General features: G+C 47.9%; 1 protein-coding gene across 1 annotated transcript; it reads left to right on the plus strand.

The window, feature by feature from the left end:
• The first annotated feature begins 1,847 nt into the window (after window positions 1–1,847).
• On the plus strand, window positions 1,848–21,095 carry LOC144123745 (uncharacterized). The gene is made up of 4 exons (XM_077656512.1): window positions 1,848–1,902; window positions 7,881–8,010; window positions 11,946–12,082; window positions 20,925–21,095. The coding sequence occupies exons 1-4, from the start codon at window positions 1,848–1,850 to the stop codon at window positions 21,047–21,049; spliced, it is 447 nt and encodes a 148-aa protein (XP_077512638.1). The 3' UTR covers window positions 21,050–21,095.
• The last annotated feature ends 1,204 nt before the right edge of the window (window positions 21,096–22,299 follow it).

The following is a 22,299-nucleotide window of genomic DNA, read 5'->3' on the forward strand; positions in this document are numbered from 1 at the left end:
CATGAAACTTAACAGCTTAATCGGTGACCAGTACAAGCGGAGTGCTTTGATATCAACTGCGTTACGAAACTACGTCGATACTTGCGTCTCACTTTAGCTAATATGCAACAGTGGCTAGCACTCGCCGCATCCTGATCGCGTGTAGTTTAACAAGCATGAGCCCACTAGCGCATCGAAGCAGGCGTCTTTTCGAGCTCGTATCGTTACGAAAAATACGAGTTGTTTCGGCACATACTGAAATTGAAGTTCTCAGCCTGTGCGTCACGGACGGTGACGATGGCGTCGCGGACGATATTAACTAAGACTCGCCGCAAAGCAGCCGATAACCCAAGCATATGTGCGTTAAAGGTTGTTCACCGGTAGTGCAAGCGTGGGCATAAAGTATCGCTCAGTCGCAGCGCCAGTCGCTCGCTTCTCGATTTTCCAGCCTTCCGAGTGAAGGTCGCAAGCTGTTGAGCCAATCAGTGAGCCAGCGGGAGTGAGCGAGGCGAGCTTTCGGGAACGACGCCGCCCGCGGGCGCGCCGGGCAATGAACTACGCGCTACCCCCTGGCTGCCCTAGTCGTCGCTAAGCCTAGCCGGTTTCGCATCGATGCAGCAGCTGAGTGCACTTCGAAACTGGCTAGCGCTGAGGTGCTGCTCTCGTCATCGTTTTACTGTGAACCTCGTCTCATAGTAAAACAAAGATATGCTCGGTTTCCGCGACACCTTCAGGAGCGGAGCCAGCTGAGGCCAGGACAGCCGCGATTGAGCAGCAGCAATTAAAGGCGCCGTGGGGAGATATTTGTTTGTATTCCTGTTATCGCTTCTACCAACGACTCGATATTGGCCAACGATACTCCATCCGACGGCTTAGTATGAACTTGAACAAACATTACTGTCGCATTTTTCTGACGCTGGCGGCCGGTATTCAGGCTGGCATGCCGCGCCCGTACGTTATCATGTCGCTCAACTGTATGGCCGTGATGCACATCAAAACTCCCAGACATCCTCCTTTTCGCTCAGATTGTCATAGCACACAGTCACACTGGGACCAGAGTAGTTTAGAGGACCGAGCGCGGGTGCACAGGAGCTAGACTGTGTCAAAGCAGGCGAAACTCTTTAAAGCGCGCGGTTGATGTCAGTCCCAAGACTTTATTCTCATTTCGACCGAGAATCAAATCAATTCAAACTCGCCGGCCGCCGCATTTCACCTTCGGCTGCATACGCTGCTGTCTATATTTAGCGACATTTTCGTGTCGCCGTCATGAAATTTTCAGTGAAGGCAATGAACGACATCGTAAAGTATTTTTTTTTTTGCTAATGAGAAGCACCACGTCACTGCCGCTAAAAAAAATTCTCCGCCAACACTGCATCAGCGTTGGACTTAAGAGCGTTAGCTACGAGAGCTTCAAGTGTTTAGATCGGGGTGCTTGATCGGGGTGCTCAGCAAACGTGGAGAAGACAAAATACAAACATCTGAGGGCATTTCGTTTCGGAAACATTCGTTCTAAGATACAAGCAGCGTCATCTACTTCGAAGATTTTGCACTACTATTGCGATTTACAGCCACCTTCGATATATCCGGTATGTTTCCTCCTTATATATCAGTTAATGAATTTTATAAACGTGTGCATTACAACAAGATGAATTGTTTGACTGCATCCGGAACTCTCTGCGGCAAACGATTAGGCCTTATGGCTGTCTGTAAGTCTCCGGAATGCACGGTTTGGGGGCGAAAAGGTCGTCGGTGCGAATCCCACACATATTTTGGGCTTCATCCAAATATTTATTTTATCCTCAGGAACATGACAAGTCAAATGACACCACTTCGATCGTTATGCGTCAAACGGGCGGCCCCCAAATTTGATGCCTTCGCTCGTGTTCATCTCCTGCTGCACCCAACTCAGCGTAGATATAAACGGTGAGCGTATGTCTACGTTCAAGGAAATTAATTTGAGCGCCAGACGAAAGCGCTGGACAGTTTGGTTTTATCTTACTTGTGATATTAGCACGGGCTGTGGGAAGCTCAGGAACGATTACATCAAGTCCATTCCGGGGGAAGTGTATGTCACTGTAAGCGTTGACACAGAGACCAAGACGGCTGTGCTACAGATGATGGCGTTCCACATTGCTGCGCCTTGAGCGTGAAATTTCAAGAATTAGACCAAGTAACTTCATTGCGCCCCACCTTAACAGAGAGGGAAAGAGGCAAGGTTATGATGAAATGGGGATAGTGGGGCGCTCGTGTGGCTGGCAGAATGCTATTATGCAATGGTCTTGATCATGTTGTGTTGCTATGGGCCCACTGCGAATGTAGGCCCCAGGGTGACGTTTACTTTGCAAAGACCTCGGGCTGCATATTGGCAAACCGATTCTTGTAGGCACACTCGAGCTCACGCCGCCGAGAACAGCGATCATGTGACATGATGTGGCTTCTGCCAAAACTATGTAGCGGAAATAGATAGAGCGAATGGCAAAAACTGCTTCTACATGTGAGGCCGCTGTTTCTTCACGAAGTTGAAATCAACGTACCCGAACTGAAGGCTTCTACTAATGTTGGTTGTGTGCAAGTGATTCCTTGGGTGCTGTGCAAGCCGCGCTGTTGGATCCTTGATACTCGCCATTGGATGCTGAAAGTGCATCGATGGCAAGGGCTTGTGCAAAACGCGCCGTGCGATGGATAAAGTGGAAAGTGCGACGCCGGTTGGGCGTGTACTCGAAGCTCACATGGCTCGGCTCATGTTTTGTACTTTTCGAACGTTTGCTCGATCACGGCATTTCTATGCTGGCTTCTCCATCGCACTTATGATCGCGACGCTCTTTCGATGAATAACGGTGTACGTGTTTTTCCGGAACACAAGAGTGCTGCCATCGCTCAGAGAAAACCGAACAAAATTATCTTGGCTTAAACACTCTGTTGTTAAGCCTCAAGATTCGCACATAGGTGGTGCTCAGTTTGGTTTTGTTCTAAGTTAAATACTCCTCGTCTGCGGCGAAGACGAATTAAAAGAACGAACTTTGCAGCAATTGTCTCAATAGCGCACTCTTGCTACTGCGTAGGCTGAGGCGATAAAGCGCTCGTTCCTGTGATAGACACGAGGTAGCGCTACATGCACCATTGCTACCAAATCGTGGTGTTGTGGTTTGTCTTCGATATAGGTGATGGGGATTATCAAATGATTCTACTGAATAAGGTGAGTACTCCACATTAAGGTTGTATCAAACACAACTGACCCCCAATAACACCGCTGTGCGAAATTTGATCCTGACGATGCGAGCGATTAAGGTAGGATAATTTTTTTCTATTCTATCTGAGCGACGCCACACTCAGTAGTATTGATATCTAAAACCATGTGCTGGGAACTTGCGTCAAGCTTGTTTTGAGGAGGCTGGCCCCATATAGGGGCAGCTCGCGGCGATCCACTTCAGCGACCATGGACGTTCAAAGAATAATGGGCCGGTGAGCTAACTGTTGCTTGACAGTTGCATTTTTTCGGAAACACACAGTGGGGTTACTGAGATGTGTCATTCCGTCCTTGGCGCGTGCCGCACGCAGGCAACTTTGGCGCGAACGTATTGCGCAAAGGCCATAGTAGCGAAAACGCAACCGCACACGACGCCAATAAAACTTTTTGTTTTCAGAAGTCACATTAAATAAAATGTGATAAATGTTCAAGCAAGAAAACTTAAAAAAAATATATTATTATTTTTAAACTTCCTGTTAAGCTGAAATATTGGTTTTTGTGGTGTGCAGTACTTGGTCAACAGGAGAGCAAGCTATCTCTTATTTCGGGAAAACTTTGCATTAACATGGTTTTGTGGCCATTTGTTGCAATTTATAGACAGGATATCGAATATTAGGGCATGCGTGAATATTCAACAACGTTTATTTTTCCTTTTTTCTTGGCCAAAAGTTGTGGTTCAGCACTATAAACGTCAGTTCTGCAATCAGTAGCTCTCCGTCCCATGATGCTTAGAGCGCCCATGGTAGCTGAAGAGGTCTTGAGGAAGCTCCACGCAAACTGCCACAGACGGGGCGCCAGCTTTCCCTCTAGGTGATTGTTAGAAAGTCTAAGCAAGCTCTATGGAAAAGCACTCACTTTTGCCAGTTTGCTCAAGTCTCGAGATCTTAATATGGCAACATCCTGTCGTTTTTCAACCCCACCCGCCACTGACGGCAACCGAGCTGACGTTCATAATGGATTTGCGTGTTCACTACGGCATAGGCTTGCTCAGCCAAACAAATCATTCCGAAAACCGAAACTGTTATGTGAATTCTCTAATAAGCGTTCACGCTGGCCGTTTGGGAACACTGTGCTCGATGGGCACTCATTGCGTGCATCTGGTGACGTCGCCCCAACGCTAGGAGCGCACTTTATTTAGAGGCGACGATACTACGTACGGCTAGATTATTTTTGTGTAGTTCGTAAACGGACAGACATCTGATCGATGCGTTGGTCATGTGCAATGATAATTTATGCGGAACAAGGGTGCGTACTTTGAAGTCCAAGGCATGTTTTGCTATGCTTCCATATGGGAGAGTGCATGGAAAGTGCTGGCTCCCAACAGTGAGCTGCTTCCATAATGACAACTTACTATGCGTCTCGAAGGGTCGCTGACGAACCCAGGTTCAAAACTGATTCTGCGATGATTACAAAAGCTCCTGTCTTAATTCGTTCTTTAAATTCCTTCGCATGCGGAAAGAACTTTCAGTTGTTCATTCCGTATGTTATTTCTTTCTCATAGCGCACTGTGTCCAGCTTCTAAGTTGAAAGAAAATGAGTCGTCCATCCGCTCCTCACACTACGCCACACTCTCTCCTCCCCGCTGGTCGGCGTGGCTGGCACTGGCAGCGCACGCGCAGTCATCCACAGCCCTATCTATAGAGCGCTCGAACTCCGTGCAGTCTGCTCTCCTCGGCGGTAAGAGCGACGTCTAGCGGTGCGCCTGGTTCGAGATGGGGCGTGTTTGATGCTAACACGATATCGAAAGATGCGCTATCTCGAACCAGGCACTGCCACTAGACATCACTCTGCGCGCTGCCGAGCGCAGACGGAAGAGAATTCGAGCGGTGTTGTTGACCGACAGGTCTTAGGGACGACTGCACGTACCAGTTCGGTCTTGTCCGCACGGCGGAAGAGCACATATCGGGCCGTGATTTAACCTGTGATACTTTCTCTGTCCCTAAGCGCTACTTCTCGACATCATCCAATCAATCGGTCGCGTTCACAGGACCCGCACGTGGCTGGGCAAGCGAGGAAGGCCTGCCTGTTGGTTGATGTTTGTAGGGCACGTATACGGTCCTTTAGGCTTCACTGCGCAGAGTGCTTCAAGTTAAGGTGCTTTAAGTTAAAACCTATATTTCAAGGGCATAACGTGCGCTGTTTTGTTGCACTGATCTCAGTTTCTACAACTACAAACACCTACAAAACTATGATTGAAGCTCTACGGCGATTTTGTCCGCTATTTTAAATAGTAATATTAAAAACAATTATTTCCAAAGAGAAGGGCCGGTCGAGAAGACATATATTTGGAGCTTCAGTGTTCGGCCTTCCCTCTTGCAGGATTCGGTTGGCCGCCGCCATGGCCTTGGCCCTCGTTACCGGCATAAGATGTGTGCTCGAACCGGAGTCAGTCAGAAGGGCCTGCCACTGCTCTATAGACCAGGGCTAGTTGTATTGGGTAAAAAAGGCTTTTTCACAGCTCCAGAAGACGTGGTACATCGTGGCGTAGCACGTCACGTACTCTACGCACCCCAAACGCACTCTTTCGCGCATCTATTCGGCCAAATTTTATGATATATGGCTCTGCTTGGGTAGGTGTCTGTGCAGTCGTCTGAGCGTGGTGGCCTGCACCCTGTTGAGACTGCCCGCCGGAGATGAGTACTTCTCGCGCACTCCCAACAACGACTTGATTGCCTCCTCGTAATACTCTGGCGTCATGGTTTCGACCGGCACACACGCCCTCCGTGCCATTAACTCTCGGACAGCGGTGTCTACTCTGACGTTTCCCTCAACCCTAATGTGGGGGACCCCAGTGATGATTTGTCGAATGTTTCTGCTGTTAGTTCCACATTGAATACTTGTGTTGTTAGTTCCGTGTCTGTGTTTTGTTCGGAAAGGATCCTCGCGTTGTTGCGGCCGATCCTTGAATCTCTGAATGCCCTAACTGCAGCATGTGAAGCTTCAGAACCGCGAAGGAAGAGGGGCGGCCAGATCATGGCGGTTGGACAGGTTCCTAAAGATGAAACTTGCGGTTTTTTTAGAATTACAGAACGAAGGAATACCCGAAGGCGGTATCAGTAGCGAACGCCAAAATAATCACCCTTATGTCAGTGCGCACAAAGACAGCACATGCAGCGGAAGAGATCGCCACAGTTCTAGCCCTGACTGAGGCCAATCAGCAGGGACTGAGGTATACGACAGCCACAGATTTCTCAACTTTAAAACCCCTTCTGTTCCATTAAGAGAGGCGTCGCAGAACTGCCTCAAGGTGCAGCCCGTCATAAAATTTTTGTCCACAGCGGAAAGAACAAAAAAGACTGCGTACACTCGTTTCGCAGCAAAACTTCTCTCTTAGAAAAAATAATATCAAATGTCATCCACTGCGTTCCGACTGACTGGAAATTGCTAAATTATTTGCTGGTTTAGGTCGACCCGAAACCTCAATTGAGATTCGCTAGTGAGCACTAAAATCTGTGGCGGTTATCGGCAACAGGCGATTACCTCAGCACGGCACTTTGCTAACGCTTAAACAACAGGTTTATCTTCAGAAAGTGTGCGCCTCAAGCAGCGCTCAAACATTCGCGATGCGCTGGCAGGCAGACGCGGCGTGACGTGCACCGCAGCGCAGGGACCAGCTCCCACGGGCCGTGTTTCGCTCCTCCCCTTCGAGCGAGCCTACCGTGGTGGCACACGGCGCAATCCTTGCATTATCGTTCTAGTCCGCCTGCAACCGGGGGAGGCTTCCGGCTGAACTATATGAGTCCAGTGTGCCGTAGTTCAAATTCTCCCCAAATGCTTTGAATTTCCTAGCTAAGCAGCGGCAGTTTCTTCTTTGGCAGTGGACGAGCTGGCAGATGGTGATACGAAGATTGCTGGTGCTTTGAGGTGCGGCCTCTGCGTGTCTCCTATGCGGTCGCCTCTTCTTGCGAAACGTAAAAGTGCACAGCATATGTGCGTGAAATGAGTGCGTTCGATGTCTTGAAGAGATATCACAAATATTTAAGGGCACGCATTATGAAGTTACAGCATAAAAACTAAACTATAGTGGTCTGCATAGTCAGAAAATTTAGTCCAAGGAGCAGTCAAAAAAGTTTCTTAGTTATACTTGTACTACATGGATAAACAATAATAGAATGATCTTAGCGCTGGGGTGTTAGAGCGGGAGCAGGGGAAAGAAAAATAGTTCGTTTGCTTCATGCGTACCATCGAAGTGGCGTTTTGCGGTAAATTTTAGGCTGTATTTATAAATAGCGGTAATATAGACCGTATTTTTGGGTAATATTTTAGTTTTGTAGGCCTATATGCTCGAGGGTTAAAATCGGATCCAGAAGGTGGCGATAATGAGAAGCGGGTCTTGGTTGCAACCAGCGAGGTATAAAACAAGATCACTGGAGGAAAGACTACAGCAGTCACAATGCTTTTTCTCTGTACTTCACTTAATGCTTTATAGAGGCAGGACTCGAAGGCGCAGACGGTGTCTAAATTGTACTAGTAAGTAGCGCATAAGTCATCACGTATCAGAAAAAACACGTCGAGATTATTCTTCGGACACTCGCCACGAGTCCATCCTTGCGTCTGTGGCTCTCTGCAGATGGACGCCGTGCTCCCAAGTCGACAAAGAGAGGACGTATTTAAATTTAATTCATTTTCAAACTGGTCTGATCTGCCGACGCAGACTGGAAGAAGAGCAGGTGCGGGAGGAACATCGGTAGGTTGCTGAGGAGTGGTGACCCGAGGCCGCCCGTGCACCATGCCGCTGATGAAGCCGCCGGACACCACCAGCTGGCAAAGGGTCCCACACCAGGGTGAGCGATTTTTAGAAAACGCAGATTAGAAAACGCAGTTTGTGGTGCTTATTCTTTACTATTAAATGAAGCAAGAAACTAGATGGCGCGTATTACCGAAAGGCAGTGTGAAATGAAAGCCATATTTTTTTTCTAGAGGAATTACGCAGTAATGAGCATTTCTTAGTATGCATTCTAACACTAGGATTCCAACAAGTATTGGACAGGTTTGGTGCTGCTGAGAAAATGGAAGGATTCTACTATGGCGGTACTTTTTAAAATATAGCTGATGGGAACAACGACCTCTACGCATTGGTGTGGATGGTGACCTATAAGACCTCACTGGCGTATGAAAAAAGAACACAAAGAAGGTAGCCTGACGCAGTTCCTTTTGACCTTTTGCTCCTATTGTTAAGGTGCATATAGGTTTATGCTTTATGGGGGTTTAACTTCCCGCAGCTACTCGGGCTAAGAGGGACGCTGTAGCGAAGGGCTCCGCAAGTTTAGACCACCCGGGGTTCTTTAATGTGCACTGACATCGCACAGTACACGGGTCTCTAGAATTTCGCCTTCTTCGAAATTCGTCTGTCGCTGCAGGGATCGAACCCGCGTCTTTCGGGTCAGCCGCACAACGCCACAACCAATGAGCCACCTCGGCGGTGTAAGAAGCAAGCAATACTCTGCCTGATATCCTGGTCATGTAAAGCACCCACTTTCACTTTCATATGCTTTACATCTATATACGGTGTTTCAAATTAGAAATTGAAGACTTTTAAAACTCTAACGATGTTTAAAGCGCTGTTTAGTGAAAATACCGAGCATGCTTTTGGACTCGCTTGCGCACTAGCCCTAGGATCAGGCGAAATGTTTGAAAGGAATTTTCTCCGGAAGGTTCAAGTTGAGATGGCTGGCACAGAAAAGGGTCAGGAGCAACATTGTAACCAAAGTAATATATAAATTCTCCCGTGCTGGCGCTGTGCATACGTCCAGAGTGCAGGCTGTCCTAAAGGGCGTCTTGACTTAGGCCAACATGAGCAGTGAAAATTTGATGCACAATGATCGGTTCAATGTGGTTCATTCTTTCGCGAAAATTGCATGTTGTGCAAAAGAAACTGTAGATTAAAAAAAGAAACGCAGACAGACTTCAGATTCATCACTAAACCTAATTCTCGAACCAATCTTGTATCGATGTAACAAAGACCTGAAACCAGCGCGGTGCGTGGTAATGGGCTCCGGACCTGGTTCGGCATTTTAAATAGACAAGATCAGTGTGTAGATCGCGCGTTGCGATCGTTTAAGAAAAATAACAGCCGTGTCCACCCTGTGCTGTGGGGTAAACTGAAGTATACCCGTTCTCTTTCGACAAAGGAATACCTATCCTCTGCACTGGCACCCAGAACTTAACTATCGACGCAGCAAACTGCATTTCATTGGTTCATCTTTGTGGTTTTCGGCCGAAGGTGGACGACGACAATTCTTCTACTAGTCGCTCCCGTTCTTTATCGTTGCGGCGTTCACGTTCAGAAAAAAAAAAACACACATTTTATTTCTATGATTGGCCTATTTATGCATCTGCGTGGTATGAATTCTAATCTGCCATTGGTTTATCGTTCACCTCATTCAAATCTCGTTCATCGCGAACGCAAATATGGGCGCTCCGTATTTTCACAATGATGTGCGCAGACTTCGTTGCCTCCGCCTGTCAACGCTGGTAGTCGTGTTTCACGTATTCTATTATGCCGCGAGGTTATATTTAAAAAAATTATACCAATTTTCGGGTTCCTTGTCAATCGCACAATGCGTGCGAAAAACAGGTCTCGCGCAATTTTGGGGAAATTTCCGCTTCTAATTCGTCAAAACTTGCTGGAGAAAACTATATTGTTCTGATATGTCACGACAAGTGGGAAGAGCGGTGCCCAATGTCTCCCGAAGACGGGCTTCTAGAAAGAATTGCGGTGTTTCTTTTAGAAATGCCATGTTTTCTTCTCACGAATGGATGCTGACAGTGAAATGTTTCAAGTGTGACATTCATAACCTGTTGTCTGAGATTCTTTTAGATTGTTTATTTGCTTGTTTATGTCGAACCGCACTCCTCCACGAAATATCTGGAACACAGCGACGAGCACGAACGCTGTCATAGCTTTTGACGAGTTTCGTTGAACAGGTTTCGTTGAACAGAACAGTTTCGTTGAACAGAACGAAGGCAGCTAGCTATGCGTCTCGTGCAGGAATTGGTAGGCTGGTCGTTGAAAGCGTCAGAAATTTTGCAGACGGGAAGAGAAGGAGAAGCAAAGGGCATGTCGTAATTCGCGAAATATTTAGACCGCGAAAAATAAGACTCTTACTGTGCCTGACGAGGTGGGGCTGTTACGTAGATATAGGATGTACACCGCGCATTCCTCTAAAAACGCAGGAGAATCGAAAATTTCCCTTGCGAAGTATTGCCGCCCGTACGAGATCGAGCTTTCACATCGCCAGGCTTCCGAGCACGTTATAAATGCTGTCTCGCCCCAAATCGCGGCCACACATGGAGCACGCTTGACGCGCTGCAGGCCAAGTATATACTTGGGCGTCTTCTTCGGGAAGTACACAATTTAAACACAATCGCCTGCAGACGGTTAGAAACAGGCGTTTCACTTAGGAAATACAGTAGTACAGGATAACTTGGAGAAAAGAGCACCACTGTGTACGTGAATTTTTTGGTGCCGAATGTTACGTTACACATGCCACTTCAGAAAAAAGTAATCAAGTACATTGTTGGAAACAGTAATATCGTCAATTCCCCAAGCACACTCACAGCACATTCCTCGAGAACAGCAATCCAGGCCCAATGGGAAACATCATGCTCACCATAACATGGAATACAAAAGGACTTGCGGTTCTGGTTCTGCTGGTTTAGAGAGACGCTTTTTCATAGATGAAGATAGAACTGATTAATTTGCTGCAAAAGCTCGCACGGGTAAAATCGAGAAATTAACCTTGCCCGCAGAGGGTGCATACCGTTAGTGTGTAGCGCAATTTTTGGCAGGCTACGTATAATGTTCAAATTACCTATTTTTCATTCTACAACTCGCGTTCTATATAAGTTACACCCAACTTAAAACATTTTGTTTAACGTAAGAAATCAAAAACAAGTCGCACTGTTTAAAACGGACCTGTCATCCTCTTTAGAAACGATAATGAAGACATTGAGAATATCTCTTCGCTAGTGAGTCCGGCGAAAATGCACGCTTGAGGCGCCCGCCGCTTCTGCACGGATCCATTGGGTCCCTTCTCTAGGACGCCCTGAAGGTATATATTTCTTCGGCGGGGACAGTTTAAACCAAAGCGCCATTTATCTGTACATAACAAAGAATGCTCTCGTGCAGGCAAATTTGCTGCCTATCACCGCAGCGTTGGAACGTCAAAATAGGAAGAAAGAAACAGCGGCAGGAATCTGGAAAGTATTTTTCAATTAAAGAACTTCTCTCGAGTACCGGCCACGTGTGAAGGAGAGCAAGCATTTTGGGTGAAGTTGGCGTCGGACATGTGTTAACTTCTGTCGTATATGTCGGCATTAGTTCGTACCAGAAACCGAGTGCTCGCGCATACACGTGAAATGCTGCGATTAATTGCGCATTTTTGAGGAGGCTTCTAGGAAACGCAATGCACTTGCTTGTTTGAGCTGCTTGAGTTTATTTTCGTAGCGCTTGTTTGAAACGGGAACAGCAGTTTTCAACAAATGTATGCCAGCGATGCCTCAACACTTCTAGCAGATGCAGCTCGCTCGCATGTTAAAGGAATGATGTCTAAACTACGATACTTGCGCTTCTGGAAAGAAGCAGCTGCGTGGTAACAATAACTGCGGTCGCACTAAGGGGCGAACAGGCCTGCAACGTAAAAATGGCAGCGGCCACGGCGAAAGAGCACCGTTTTTGGATGGCTATTTGTTTAAACTTGTGTTTTCGTTCCTGCAGGCGTGGGTGTTTCCCAGCATGCACCCGATCGTGGAATTCTCCCTCCCCGCGGTTCCACGACTTGGCTACCATCGTCGGTATGCGGTCCTCGCTCGTGCTCCTGTTCTGCCACAGCGACATCGGTATGGAGATGAAAGGTAAGACAACTTAGCTTAAAGCCACGCTTCTAGCGGCTGTAATGGTGATATGCCGTGCTCATAACAAATAGAAAACGGCCAGGCTGTGGTACATGCGTTCTCGTATGGCTGAATAAGAAGATGCAAATGGCTTGCTGCCACAGAAGGCCTATAAGCACAGCAAATGCATGAGCCGTCTAATATTTAAGGTCACTATATGAATAGAATGACGGACATGGAATGTGTAGAAGGCGGTAAATGCAATCTTAATCAGCAAACAGTTTTTGAATCAGTCGAGATCTGCGCTGAGAATATTGCAGGAGACCGGCAAGAAGCAGAAAAAAGGAATTGTTTCACATTGCGGACAACCCTAAACTTTCATTTCTACTGCAAATTTGGAACGAGTTCTTTGCGAAATATTGGTAAGGGCAGCGTCTACCTTTCAGTGACATTACTGACCTTGAGATCAGAAATGCGTAATTTTTTTAATGCACGAATGTTACGTTCGGTTTGTAAACTTGAAACACGTGCCCTTTCCGTAATACAAATTATTGCAAAGAAAAAGTAAAAACGTGCGCCGTTTTTGTAGACAGCTGGCGACCGAGATGGCTGCCATATGTTGATAAAGAGCAATGCGGCTGACGTATAGAGACAGTGTTGCATTTGGAGGGCAGGCGTACCTAATCAATGGAGATCGAACGCCTATAGTTAGAGGAAACGGCTGAGGCCTGGAGAAGGGATTGCAGCAGTCTCATGGCACAGGTATAAAACAATAATAGGCCAGCTGCGACCTTGGGGTCTCGGTGACTTCTTTGCACGACGATGTTTGCGGTGCGTCAGGAGATATAGATTTAAGATAGTGAGCTCATATAGTGAAGGAACGCGGACTCATAGAGCCTCTAAGACATACAAGAACCTGGTGACTGAAGCTTCAGCTCCTAAATGCCAGAAAGTGAGACAAAGAGCGGATTACTACTACGGTGACTGGCACCTCGGTGCGGCGGAAACGTTTTTAATGCCAAGTAGCTTTAAGGCCAATTCACGAAAAAAGCCGGCGCCCGTCAGTCTGTGTCACGAAAAAACGTGGACGTGGCAAACATGGGCATGTGGCAATCTGCCCAAGAGGTTGAGGACAACCTGCACACCAAGGCAGGTGGCAATGAAATTCAGATAAATTAGATGCAGCTCCCACCTGCCAGCCGTGGCACTGCGTATCAGTGCACCTAGAGACAGACAGCCTCTCAAAGAACTATCCCTGCAGATAGGAACCTGACGGGAGCTCGGGAAGAGCAACCAGGGTCTCACAATCCCCACCGGTGGCAGTGTTTGAAACAGCCATCGTTCGGGGCAATGGGGCATCCGTTAACCGCTGCACCAGTGAGCCAGCTTTCGTGTGATGGTTCCCCGCGATCTACGAATTCATGAAAGAGGAGGCGTACTTGCGCGGGAGAGACGTCTGACGCTATAAAAACCAACTTGGGCAAAGTGCCGTCCTAGCATTTTTTCTACCCTTTTGCTAACGTCGTGGGAGCGCGAGGAACCGCTGGCGCATGTAGCTTTGTAGGTGCCGGAGCAACGTGGTCAATTACAGGTCAGATGACGTCAGGTTTCGTGCGCACGTTGGAGACTGTTTTGCTGTGTGCTGTCGGCCCCTGACGAGGCAGGCTTTGTATCGTTGGGCCACGCAGACGAGGCATGACTAGAACCACCAAGCTTGGGGAGCATAACGCCCACCATGCTTCGCTTGTGATGCAGATATCGGCCGCGTCACCCGCGCCGCTGATGCAAGGGCCGCGCCGCACTAGATACGATACATCCTGTTTTCTTTCTAAGGAGAAAAAAACAAACATGCGATAGAAATGAAACACGGAACTTAGCAAATCGGTACAGTGTTTCCATCATATGCAAGCTTCTGTGGCGGCCTTCGTTCTCGGGTAGAACTTCTGAATGCAAATTCCTGCTACTGCACGATTGCAGAAGCGCTGACGATGACAGGACAGCTGGCAGTTGTAGACGTAGACCCTGAGTCATTGTTGCGGCAGGACTCTGAAAATGAAGTTTGATCTGCTACTTGGCAGAGGTCGTCATCGGGCTGATGAAGGCTTTGTTGTCGAAAAGTTTCTCTTGTAGGCAGCAGATGCCATCGCTTGCGTCGCAGGATGATGCCGACTGCGGCGATTATGCCATACGACCTGGGATATCTTGAAGACTGAATGACGAACACCTTTGGTAGCCCATGCCCCCTTTTCGATGCGAACCGTGTCCCCAGGATTTAGCGGTGCTAGTTTTCGGCTTGAACGGCAGGTTTGAGGACGCCTCAGCACGTTGTGAATTGGAGACGGCCGGACGTCGGGTAACGTTATCCGGAGTCTTCCTTGAAGCGCCTCGCCTGGTGATGGCCCGGATTCTGTTGGCGTACATGTGTATGCAAGAAGACCGAGCCAAAAATCTTGATTCATTTCAGTGCTTTTCTTTAAAATCCGCTTAACTACTCGTACGCCCTTTTCATCCCATCCGTTGGACTGGGTACCAAAGCGTGGCCTTGTGCTAGAGCATTCGCCTCGCATTCGGAAGTGCTGGATTCAATCCCCAGTGCCGCCGGGTACCCACCGGTTTTTAATGTGTACAAGATTTCCCCCGGCCTGGTGCTCGGCTCTTCTGGGGTGAGATGCTTGGGAAAAAGGTCTTGACCGCAGTTGTTCTGACGGATCAGCGATAAGCTCCGCCGTCAACAACGTTAAATCGGCCTCGTGCGGTAGAAGCCCATTTGTGGCCCTTTTTTTCTGACGTAGACGCACAGCCGAAAAGCGGGACTTGGGAGTGAGCTCTTCAAGTGTACTCTTCACTTGAGAACTATTCAAGTGTATTCTTCACTTGTTTCCACCTGTTTGCAGCCTGAGCTCTTCGAAACTGGGTTTGCCCCCGAACGGGCACAGCGGGGTTTGCGGAGCCTCGTCCAAGCACACACCCCTGAAGAAGCCGGGCGCCGGGCCGGGGGTGGCTTGAACTCATTTTAACTGGTGGGCGTCCGGCGATGGGTTTCGAACCAACCACCTCCCGCAGCCGAAGCGGAGTGGTGTGGCTGAAGTCGTACGTCCGAGTCTATGCAGCTAAAGCGTAGGTAGAAAATATACGGCCGTTATCTCAACAGACTTCCACTGGTGTGCCGTATATAGAAAAAAAATCGCCCTTCTTGCTTCAATGACGGTCTTCGCGGAAGTATCCTTGAGAACTTCCACTTCAGGAAAGTCTGACAGTGCGTCCTATATGCACAGGTATGACTGTCCACCATGCTCACATATGTCGATGCCTACACGTTGCTGTGGTGTATTAGGCACCGGACGCAATTTTAACTGCTATTGTGGCTGACTGTAGGCGTATATCCTGCACGCAGAACACGCCTGTAGGATTGCTTCGATGTCAGAGTTGATTCCTGGCCAGAAAACTGCATGCCTCGCCCTTTATTTTAATTTTTTGAGGCCTAGATGGTTTTGGTGAATTGTTTTTAACGTTTCTTTCATCATGAAAGCTGAAATTACAACTTTGCACCCTTTTAATAGTGCCCCCTAGAAATGAGAAAGCTCTGCCTCGAACGACTTCCACTGTTCTTTAAGTGGTATTCCGGCCGCCAGGCCCTCAATAACTTGCTTTAAATCTTCATCGCAAGTAGTTTCCATAGGCAACGTATTCAGTGTGTCCTCGGTAACAACTGAACAGATCAAACTCACTGCGTGTTCTTCCGTCTCGTCGTTGATTACGTCTTTTTCTGCGAATGTCTCGGCTGTTGCCCGGGACAGCATGCCTGCGAAGAATAGCTTCCTTGCCGGCGTAAACTGCATTTTTTACGTCATACCGAAGAAGGCCCAGAAAAAGCCACTGCAACCTTGGGGGCATGTCTCCAGTGGCTTTTTGCGAGATGGAGATCAAGGGTTGGTGATCAGTCTCAAGGATACTCGAGCAACCGCAGACAAAATAATTGAATTTCTCGCAGCCATGCACAACCGCCAACACCTTTTCAATTTTCGAGTAACGCTGTTCGCACTCTGTTATTGCCCGTGAAGCGTATGCTACGAGCTTGCATGTGTCGTTGCGACACTGCAGCAATGCTGCGCCGATTCTGTTTCCGGATGCGTCACAAGACATATTTGTTGTATCGAAAATGGTCAGTACGGGCTCACCACTTGCATTGTCACGCAGCTGTCTCCACTGTTCAGAGATACTAGACGGCCAGTCAAACGCAGCACTTATCTTGATAAGATTTCGGGCAACCGCCTTCCCCTGGGCCAATGAAGACATGAACTTGCTGAAATAATTCACGACGCCCAGGAGCCTCTGTACCGCGAGCTTGTCAGCCGATGATGGAATTCGTGTCATGCATTTTATCAGTGATGGGTTCGGCTGGATCCCTTCCTTGTCGTTTACGTCACCCAGGAACGCAATTTTTTCGACACCAATAGAACACTTGTGCGGGTTAAATGTCAATCCGGAGCCTCTTGCTGCTCGCAATACCGACTGCAGTCGTATGTCATGCTCCTGCCTCGACGACCCCCTTGCTATAGCACGTCATCGACGTATATTCTGACGCCGGGAAGGCCCTCAAAAATTCATTTAGGGTTTTTTGAGATACCTTCGACAATGATGATAATTACAAACTGTAAGCACATAATTGTGTAGCTCCCGAAGTGCATTGCAAAGGCCAAATCAAAGCCATCTTCAGCGCCAACCTCGGCAGCCTTTCTGCAGCAGATAGCGAAATGGATCGATTGTTGGCACTTTCGGCATATTTTCCCGAATGCCGAAGAGCTTCGTGGCGTGTGCATACGTTCGTACTTTCGACACGCGTTACGTCCGGGAAACCCACTTTGTCTATACAAGTGTTCCTTGCGCATCGTATCAATCTGGCTTTCCTCCCGTGTGCTACTTTTCCTGCTCTGCTGCCACTTCAGCTTCTTCAGCAACCTGCTCAGTCTTCTGCAGCGTCAACGTGGTGTCACGCAGCATATTTTCCAGGACTTTCTGGTCGTATATTCAATCAATATTTTGGTCCCTGATCATTTCCTCCATCTGAGGGCCGAAGTTGCATGCTCATGCCTGGGTTCGTAAGTCTCGTAGGAAACGTTTCGTCTTGGTTTGGTTTTATAGGGTTTAATGTGCCAAAGCGACTCAGGTTATGAGGGACGCTGTAGGGAATGGCTCCGGAAATTTCCATTACCTGGGGTTCTTTAACGTGCACTGACATCTTGCAGTACATGGGTCTCTAGAATTTCGCCTTCGAAATTTGACCGCCGCGGCCGGCATCGAACCCGCGTCTTTTGGATCAGCAGCCGAGTGCCATAAACTTCGTAGAGATGGTTCGAAAGAGTCACCAGAGTCCTGAACTCGTGTGCGGAAGACGGAGCGCTCTAGTACTGCCTTCTGCTGCGCCGCACAATATGCATCAAACATCTTAACGACCGTGGCGTAGTCACTCTTGCTGTCGTCTTTGCTGAAGCTCAACGTGTTAAAGATCTCAATAGCTTCCTCGCCTGCAACACTCAGCAGAAGTGCCGTTTTGCACGATCCCATTAGAGGCTTGTGTGTTGGTTCTGGTCCGGCGAGAAAAAATTAGGACGTTTGCTTAAACACTTGCCAGTTCTTGGCTATTTCCACACCCGAGCTCAGCTGGAGCCGTCAATTGGCCGGTCTTGCAGTGAAATTATCAATTCTCCCGACAAGACGTCGACGCTCGCCCCACTTGTGACACCATTTATCGTTGGGTTCGGCCGACGAGGCATGACCAGAACCACCAAGCTTGGGGAGCAGAAGAACGACCGTTTATTGAAAAGCCTTCTAAGCTTTACATTGAAGTTGGAGTGGTAGTTTTCTCTCGCCACCATGCTTCGCTTGTGATACGGATATCGGGCGCGTCTACCGCGCCGCAGATGCTAGGGCCGCGCCGCAATAGATGGGGTACAGGCTTGGCACGCAGCGCACCGAGTATACGTCTCCGACTACTTCTAAAAAATAAAAGGGCTCGTTCGCGTAGTTCAGCGAGATGCCAGTTAAGTGCACTAGCACTTCTGTTTCCCTTCGGCTCCGGTGTTAAGATTCACTGTTCACGGTTGGAAGTTGTTCAGATAGCGATAATGAGATAATGCTCATATATGCAGACTTCGTTATTCTCTACTTTACATTCATAGATCCTTGGGAGTCCCCATACCACTCCTGGCGCAATGGTGCAAAGGTTAAATGGTACGCCACTCCTCTGCATTGACTGGGGCTGCCATTTATGAAACCCGTGAGACCCAGGTGGCACTTCCCAAGCAACCTCTCCCGACTAGTCATTAATTGAACAGCCACCTTCCGTGGTGGGCAGTTTACCTGCAGCCCACCGGGCTGTGAACAACCTGTCTGGTGCATATATTTATGCACACACACACTTGGGCAAGTTCCCCACAACCCGGTGGCAGGTGCGCATGTTGCCACTAAGCAGGCTTCAGACGCGCAAACAGGCAACGGTGAAGTGCGGAAAATGGCCACTAAATGTGCTAGCAGACTAAAAATTCAGGGCGGGTTAGCTTGCGGCTAATCGCGAATTATCATGCACTATTCCAGCTAGCCCTCGTTTTGCATGTTTTATGTTGACTTCCTATGGTTTTGCTTGATTAGAACTTGTCGAATACTTTGGTTAATATATGATCTAAGTTTTAGTGTAATTGCATCATTTTAGATTTGTACAGCAGTAGAGTTCGTCATTCTGTAGAGTCATAGAATCCTGGGAGTCCCCATACCACTCCTGGCGCAGTGGTGCAGCAGTTTATCGAAGCGCCACTGCCCCGCGATGGCAGGTGTTGCCAATGGTGGGGCTTGTGAGATTCAAGCTGCTCTTCCCGAGGAACCTTTCGCGTCTAATCATTAATTGAACTGCTACATGCCACGGTGGGCAGCTTGCTCACAATTCGGTGGGCAGGTTGTGATGGCGCCACAAGGTCACGTGACCTAGGTGGCCCATCTGCCACGCAGGCGGTTGGTGCCCAGCAATCCCAGGTCGCGGTGGGACCACACCGGCAAACAGACAACGAATTTTCGGCGAAGTTGAAGCCCGTGTGCTGGCGAACTAAAAAAAATCCCGCTATAAAACTGGGGATATGCCAGTCTGTCCCACACTGACTTCATTTGCGGTTCAAAAGGAAAAGGTACTCCAGCCCCTTTTCCTATTGGCTTTTACTTTTGAACTTTTATAGACTGCATACGGCACATGAAAGGTGCTCAAAACGTATAACACTCTATCTCTGAAGCTGTTAGACAGCTGCCGCAGTCATGGGTTCGACCATGGCACCACTGGTCGCATTTCGATCGAGGAGAAATCCTAGAGGCCTGTGTACTGTGCGATATGAGCGCACATTAGAGAGCCCCAGGTGGTCGAATTTAAATGCAGTCCTCCACTACAGCTTCCCTCAATGTCTTATTTGCTTCTGGAGCTTAAATTTCATAAACGAAACAAAAGCAAACTGAGCCGTATGACCGAATCGCCCCTGTAATAATGGGCAGTATTTATACTTCATATGAGGTTTTTCTCTTAAAATCCAGATGAAGGGAGCAAAATTAAGAAAGTGGCCGAATGAGCCCCAGTTTCATACACACTGAAGTAAAAGTTTGCTCGAAATATGTACCGTTAGCCTGCCTGTCCCCAAGATATATCCGCACCTCACGAAAATCTAACGAAGTAAAAAAGGCAAAGAAGCGCAAAGGAAGCAGCAATCGCACCCACTCCTGCAGAAACCTTCAGTGGAGGAAACCGTCACACTGCCGATGAAGCCGTGAGTGAAAAGCGAAAATGTTTGACACGTTGTTGCACGCTGCTTCATATAGGAAAAAATCAGCGTGTCATCTATCGGCTCACAAGGGAAACACGCAAGGACAACTACGGGACTGCGCTGCGCAGCAGGGCAGGCTTGCGCTTTGTGTGTGTGCGATTTCTGTTTTGTATGCGGCTTTATTTTGCCAGCGAGTAGAACGTATCTTTTTTTTTTGGAGATGCGGTCTAGCACTCAACGTGGTGTTATTGTAGGCCGAGTACACTACGCGTTCTTATTGGCCACGATAAAAGGGTGTTCGTGTGGACAGCGCTTAAAAACTAGAAGCTTCAACAGCTCCGCGGAAGCAGAAGCGCTGAGGAGAGACACTCTACTACCAGAGAACGAGACTGCCGTATGGAGGCACAAGTAATGGCCGGGCGCACAGCGAGACATTAAGGCATAGAATTTTTTGCTTCAGGATTTGAGCCAAGTGAAGCGGCGATGCGGCGGGGGAAAATATCAAGCTACCGTCATTTTACGCCGCAGCCTGTACTGGGAAGTTCATGCAGTATAGATTGATCGCGTGTGTGCTCTATGCCAGGTGCACTTGTCGGGGGCCGTACCTTTACGGTGGCGTTTCATAAATTTCCCCTATGTCTGTTTTGCTTCTCCGCGCATACAATTGTAAACAAGTTAACTGCTGCGCTGGAATAGTCAATAAATTCTGCCCGCACCTTTCGTTGACTTTCACTGTGTCTTTAAGCTTAACGAAAGATTCAGACGAAGAGCGCAGTTTCGGGACCTTCGAATGTATGCTACCGCCGCCGGGAATCCAATCCGCAATCTTTACCTGCACCGCCGGGCGATCACAGCAGTTGTGCCTCTGTGGTGTGTTTGTAGCAGGCGTCCACACTATAATGTGTGCAATTCTGCCCAAGCTATATGGTTCTGGCGGTAACTAAAAAGGGCGCCGAATTTCTTCTTGGCTTTGCCTAACACTAAACAGCCGTGTAGTGTCGCTCATCTCCAGTGGGATGTTTTGTAAAGATTTAAAGCTACTTTAATTATTTTGTTTTCCTATGCAGAGCGTGTGAGGCGGAGTTCGTGGCCGCTTTTTGCATCCCTGGAGGAGCACTCGAAGAGGCCTAGAGGATCCAGGGACACTTGGAATCTGTTCATTTCGACTTTTTTACTCTACAGAATTCGATAGATGAACCAAATGATTGTGAATTTTTTTTAAATAATTAAATGTTTCGTATGTGTCTATGGGTATTGCAATTTTTCGTTAACGTTTTTCTACAAAGGAAGCAGTGACTCTTTTTGTGTGTTGTCATGCTGTGTGTAGCATCACACGTCACCGAAAGTTAACGCGTGGTCAGGTTGTCATTGCCCCGCCGTAAAAATCCTTGACAACTGTTTTTAAAAATTCGCACAGAAAGAAACCAACAAAAACCTCTTCACAAACTAAGTATATGCGAGGTACGTAGATGCGCTTAAGAACAGCTCAAAGCGATTAATGTAAAGATGTCACACTGGATCCATGAATTGTAACAAATATTCAAAGTCAGATTATTTGACAGAATATTTTCAAACTGCACCACTTGATACATGTGCGTTAACATCGAAAAAACCAAAAGACGACATTTTGAAAAAAAAGTCGTGTTTGCTGCAGCCAATTTTTTCCAATTTCCATAGCAGTTCACCAGCATGCATAGGTTAGAATTACATTTAAAAATGTGGGAGGCTTTTAACGTAGTTAAACCGAGTAGTTGGGCGAAAGCATGCGTTTAGTATGGTTGCTTTGCAGTGTCGTCGGCATGTCTGGCGAAAAAATTTGCGCAATAGTAGGGAAGGATGACTTAATGAGACGTGGGAAGTGCCGGCGACGAAGGCGGATGTGTCCTGGCTCGCTTCTGCTGTTTTTTGTTTTTCCTAGCGGTTCCGGTTTCTTCATCATTTTTGAGACCGTTCTACGAGGGGGGGGGGGGGGGGGGGGGGGTTGGTCAACGCTTAGATTAAGACGCAATTCATGTGAAGCGCAGGGTGCGTTTTGCAGATAAATGTCGTGTACCTCTCCAGGTGGCGGGTTGGCAGCTTGGTTTGCCAGCTTGCCACCCCTAATCCTGCCGTTTGAGTCTCTCAAACAAAATGGAATTTATGCGAATCCTGTAGCTCTCGTCCCAATCGGTGAGGGTGCGATCAAAATGAAAACCCCCAAACTAATTTAACAGGAGGTAAGATATTTGACAGCCCGTTATCAGCAGATCTCAGAAGTGCGTCCATTTGGCCGTATAGGCATTGTCTGCAAGTCCTGAGAAGTGCAGCAGACTTGAATAGTACAAAATTTCCAGCTCACTGCCGGTGAAAGCAATCATTCCCGAGCATCTTGCATGTGTCAAGCGTATTTACTGTACGTGATGTCGACCAAGAATCCTCTCCGCAAGAAACTCTAGACGAATC

This window comes from Amblyomma americanum, chromosome 1 (genome assembly GCF_052857255.1).
Source record: "Amblyomma americanum isolate KBUSLIRL-KWMA chromosome 1, ASM5285725v1, whole genome shotgun sequence".
Classification (NCBI taxonomy): domain Eukaryota; kingdom Metazoa; phylum Arthropoda; class Arachnida; order Ixodida; family Ixodidae; genus Amblyomma; species Amblyomma americanum.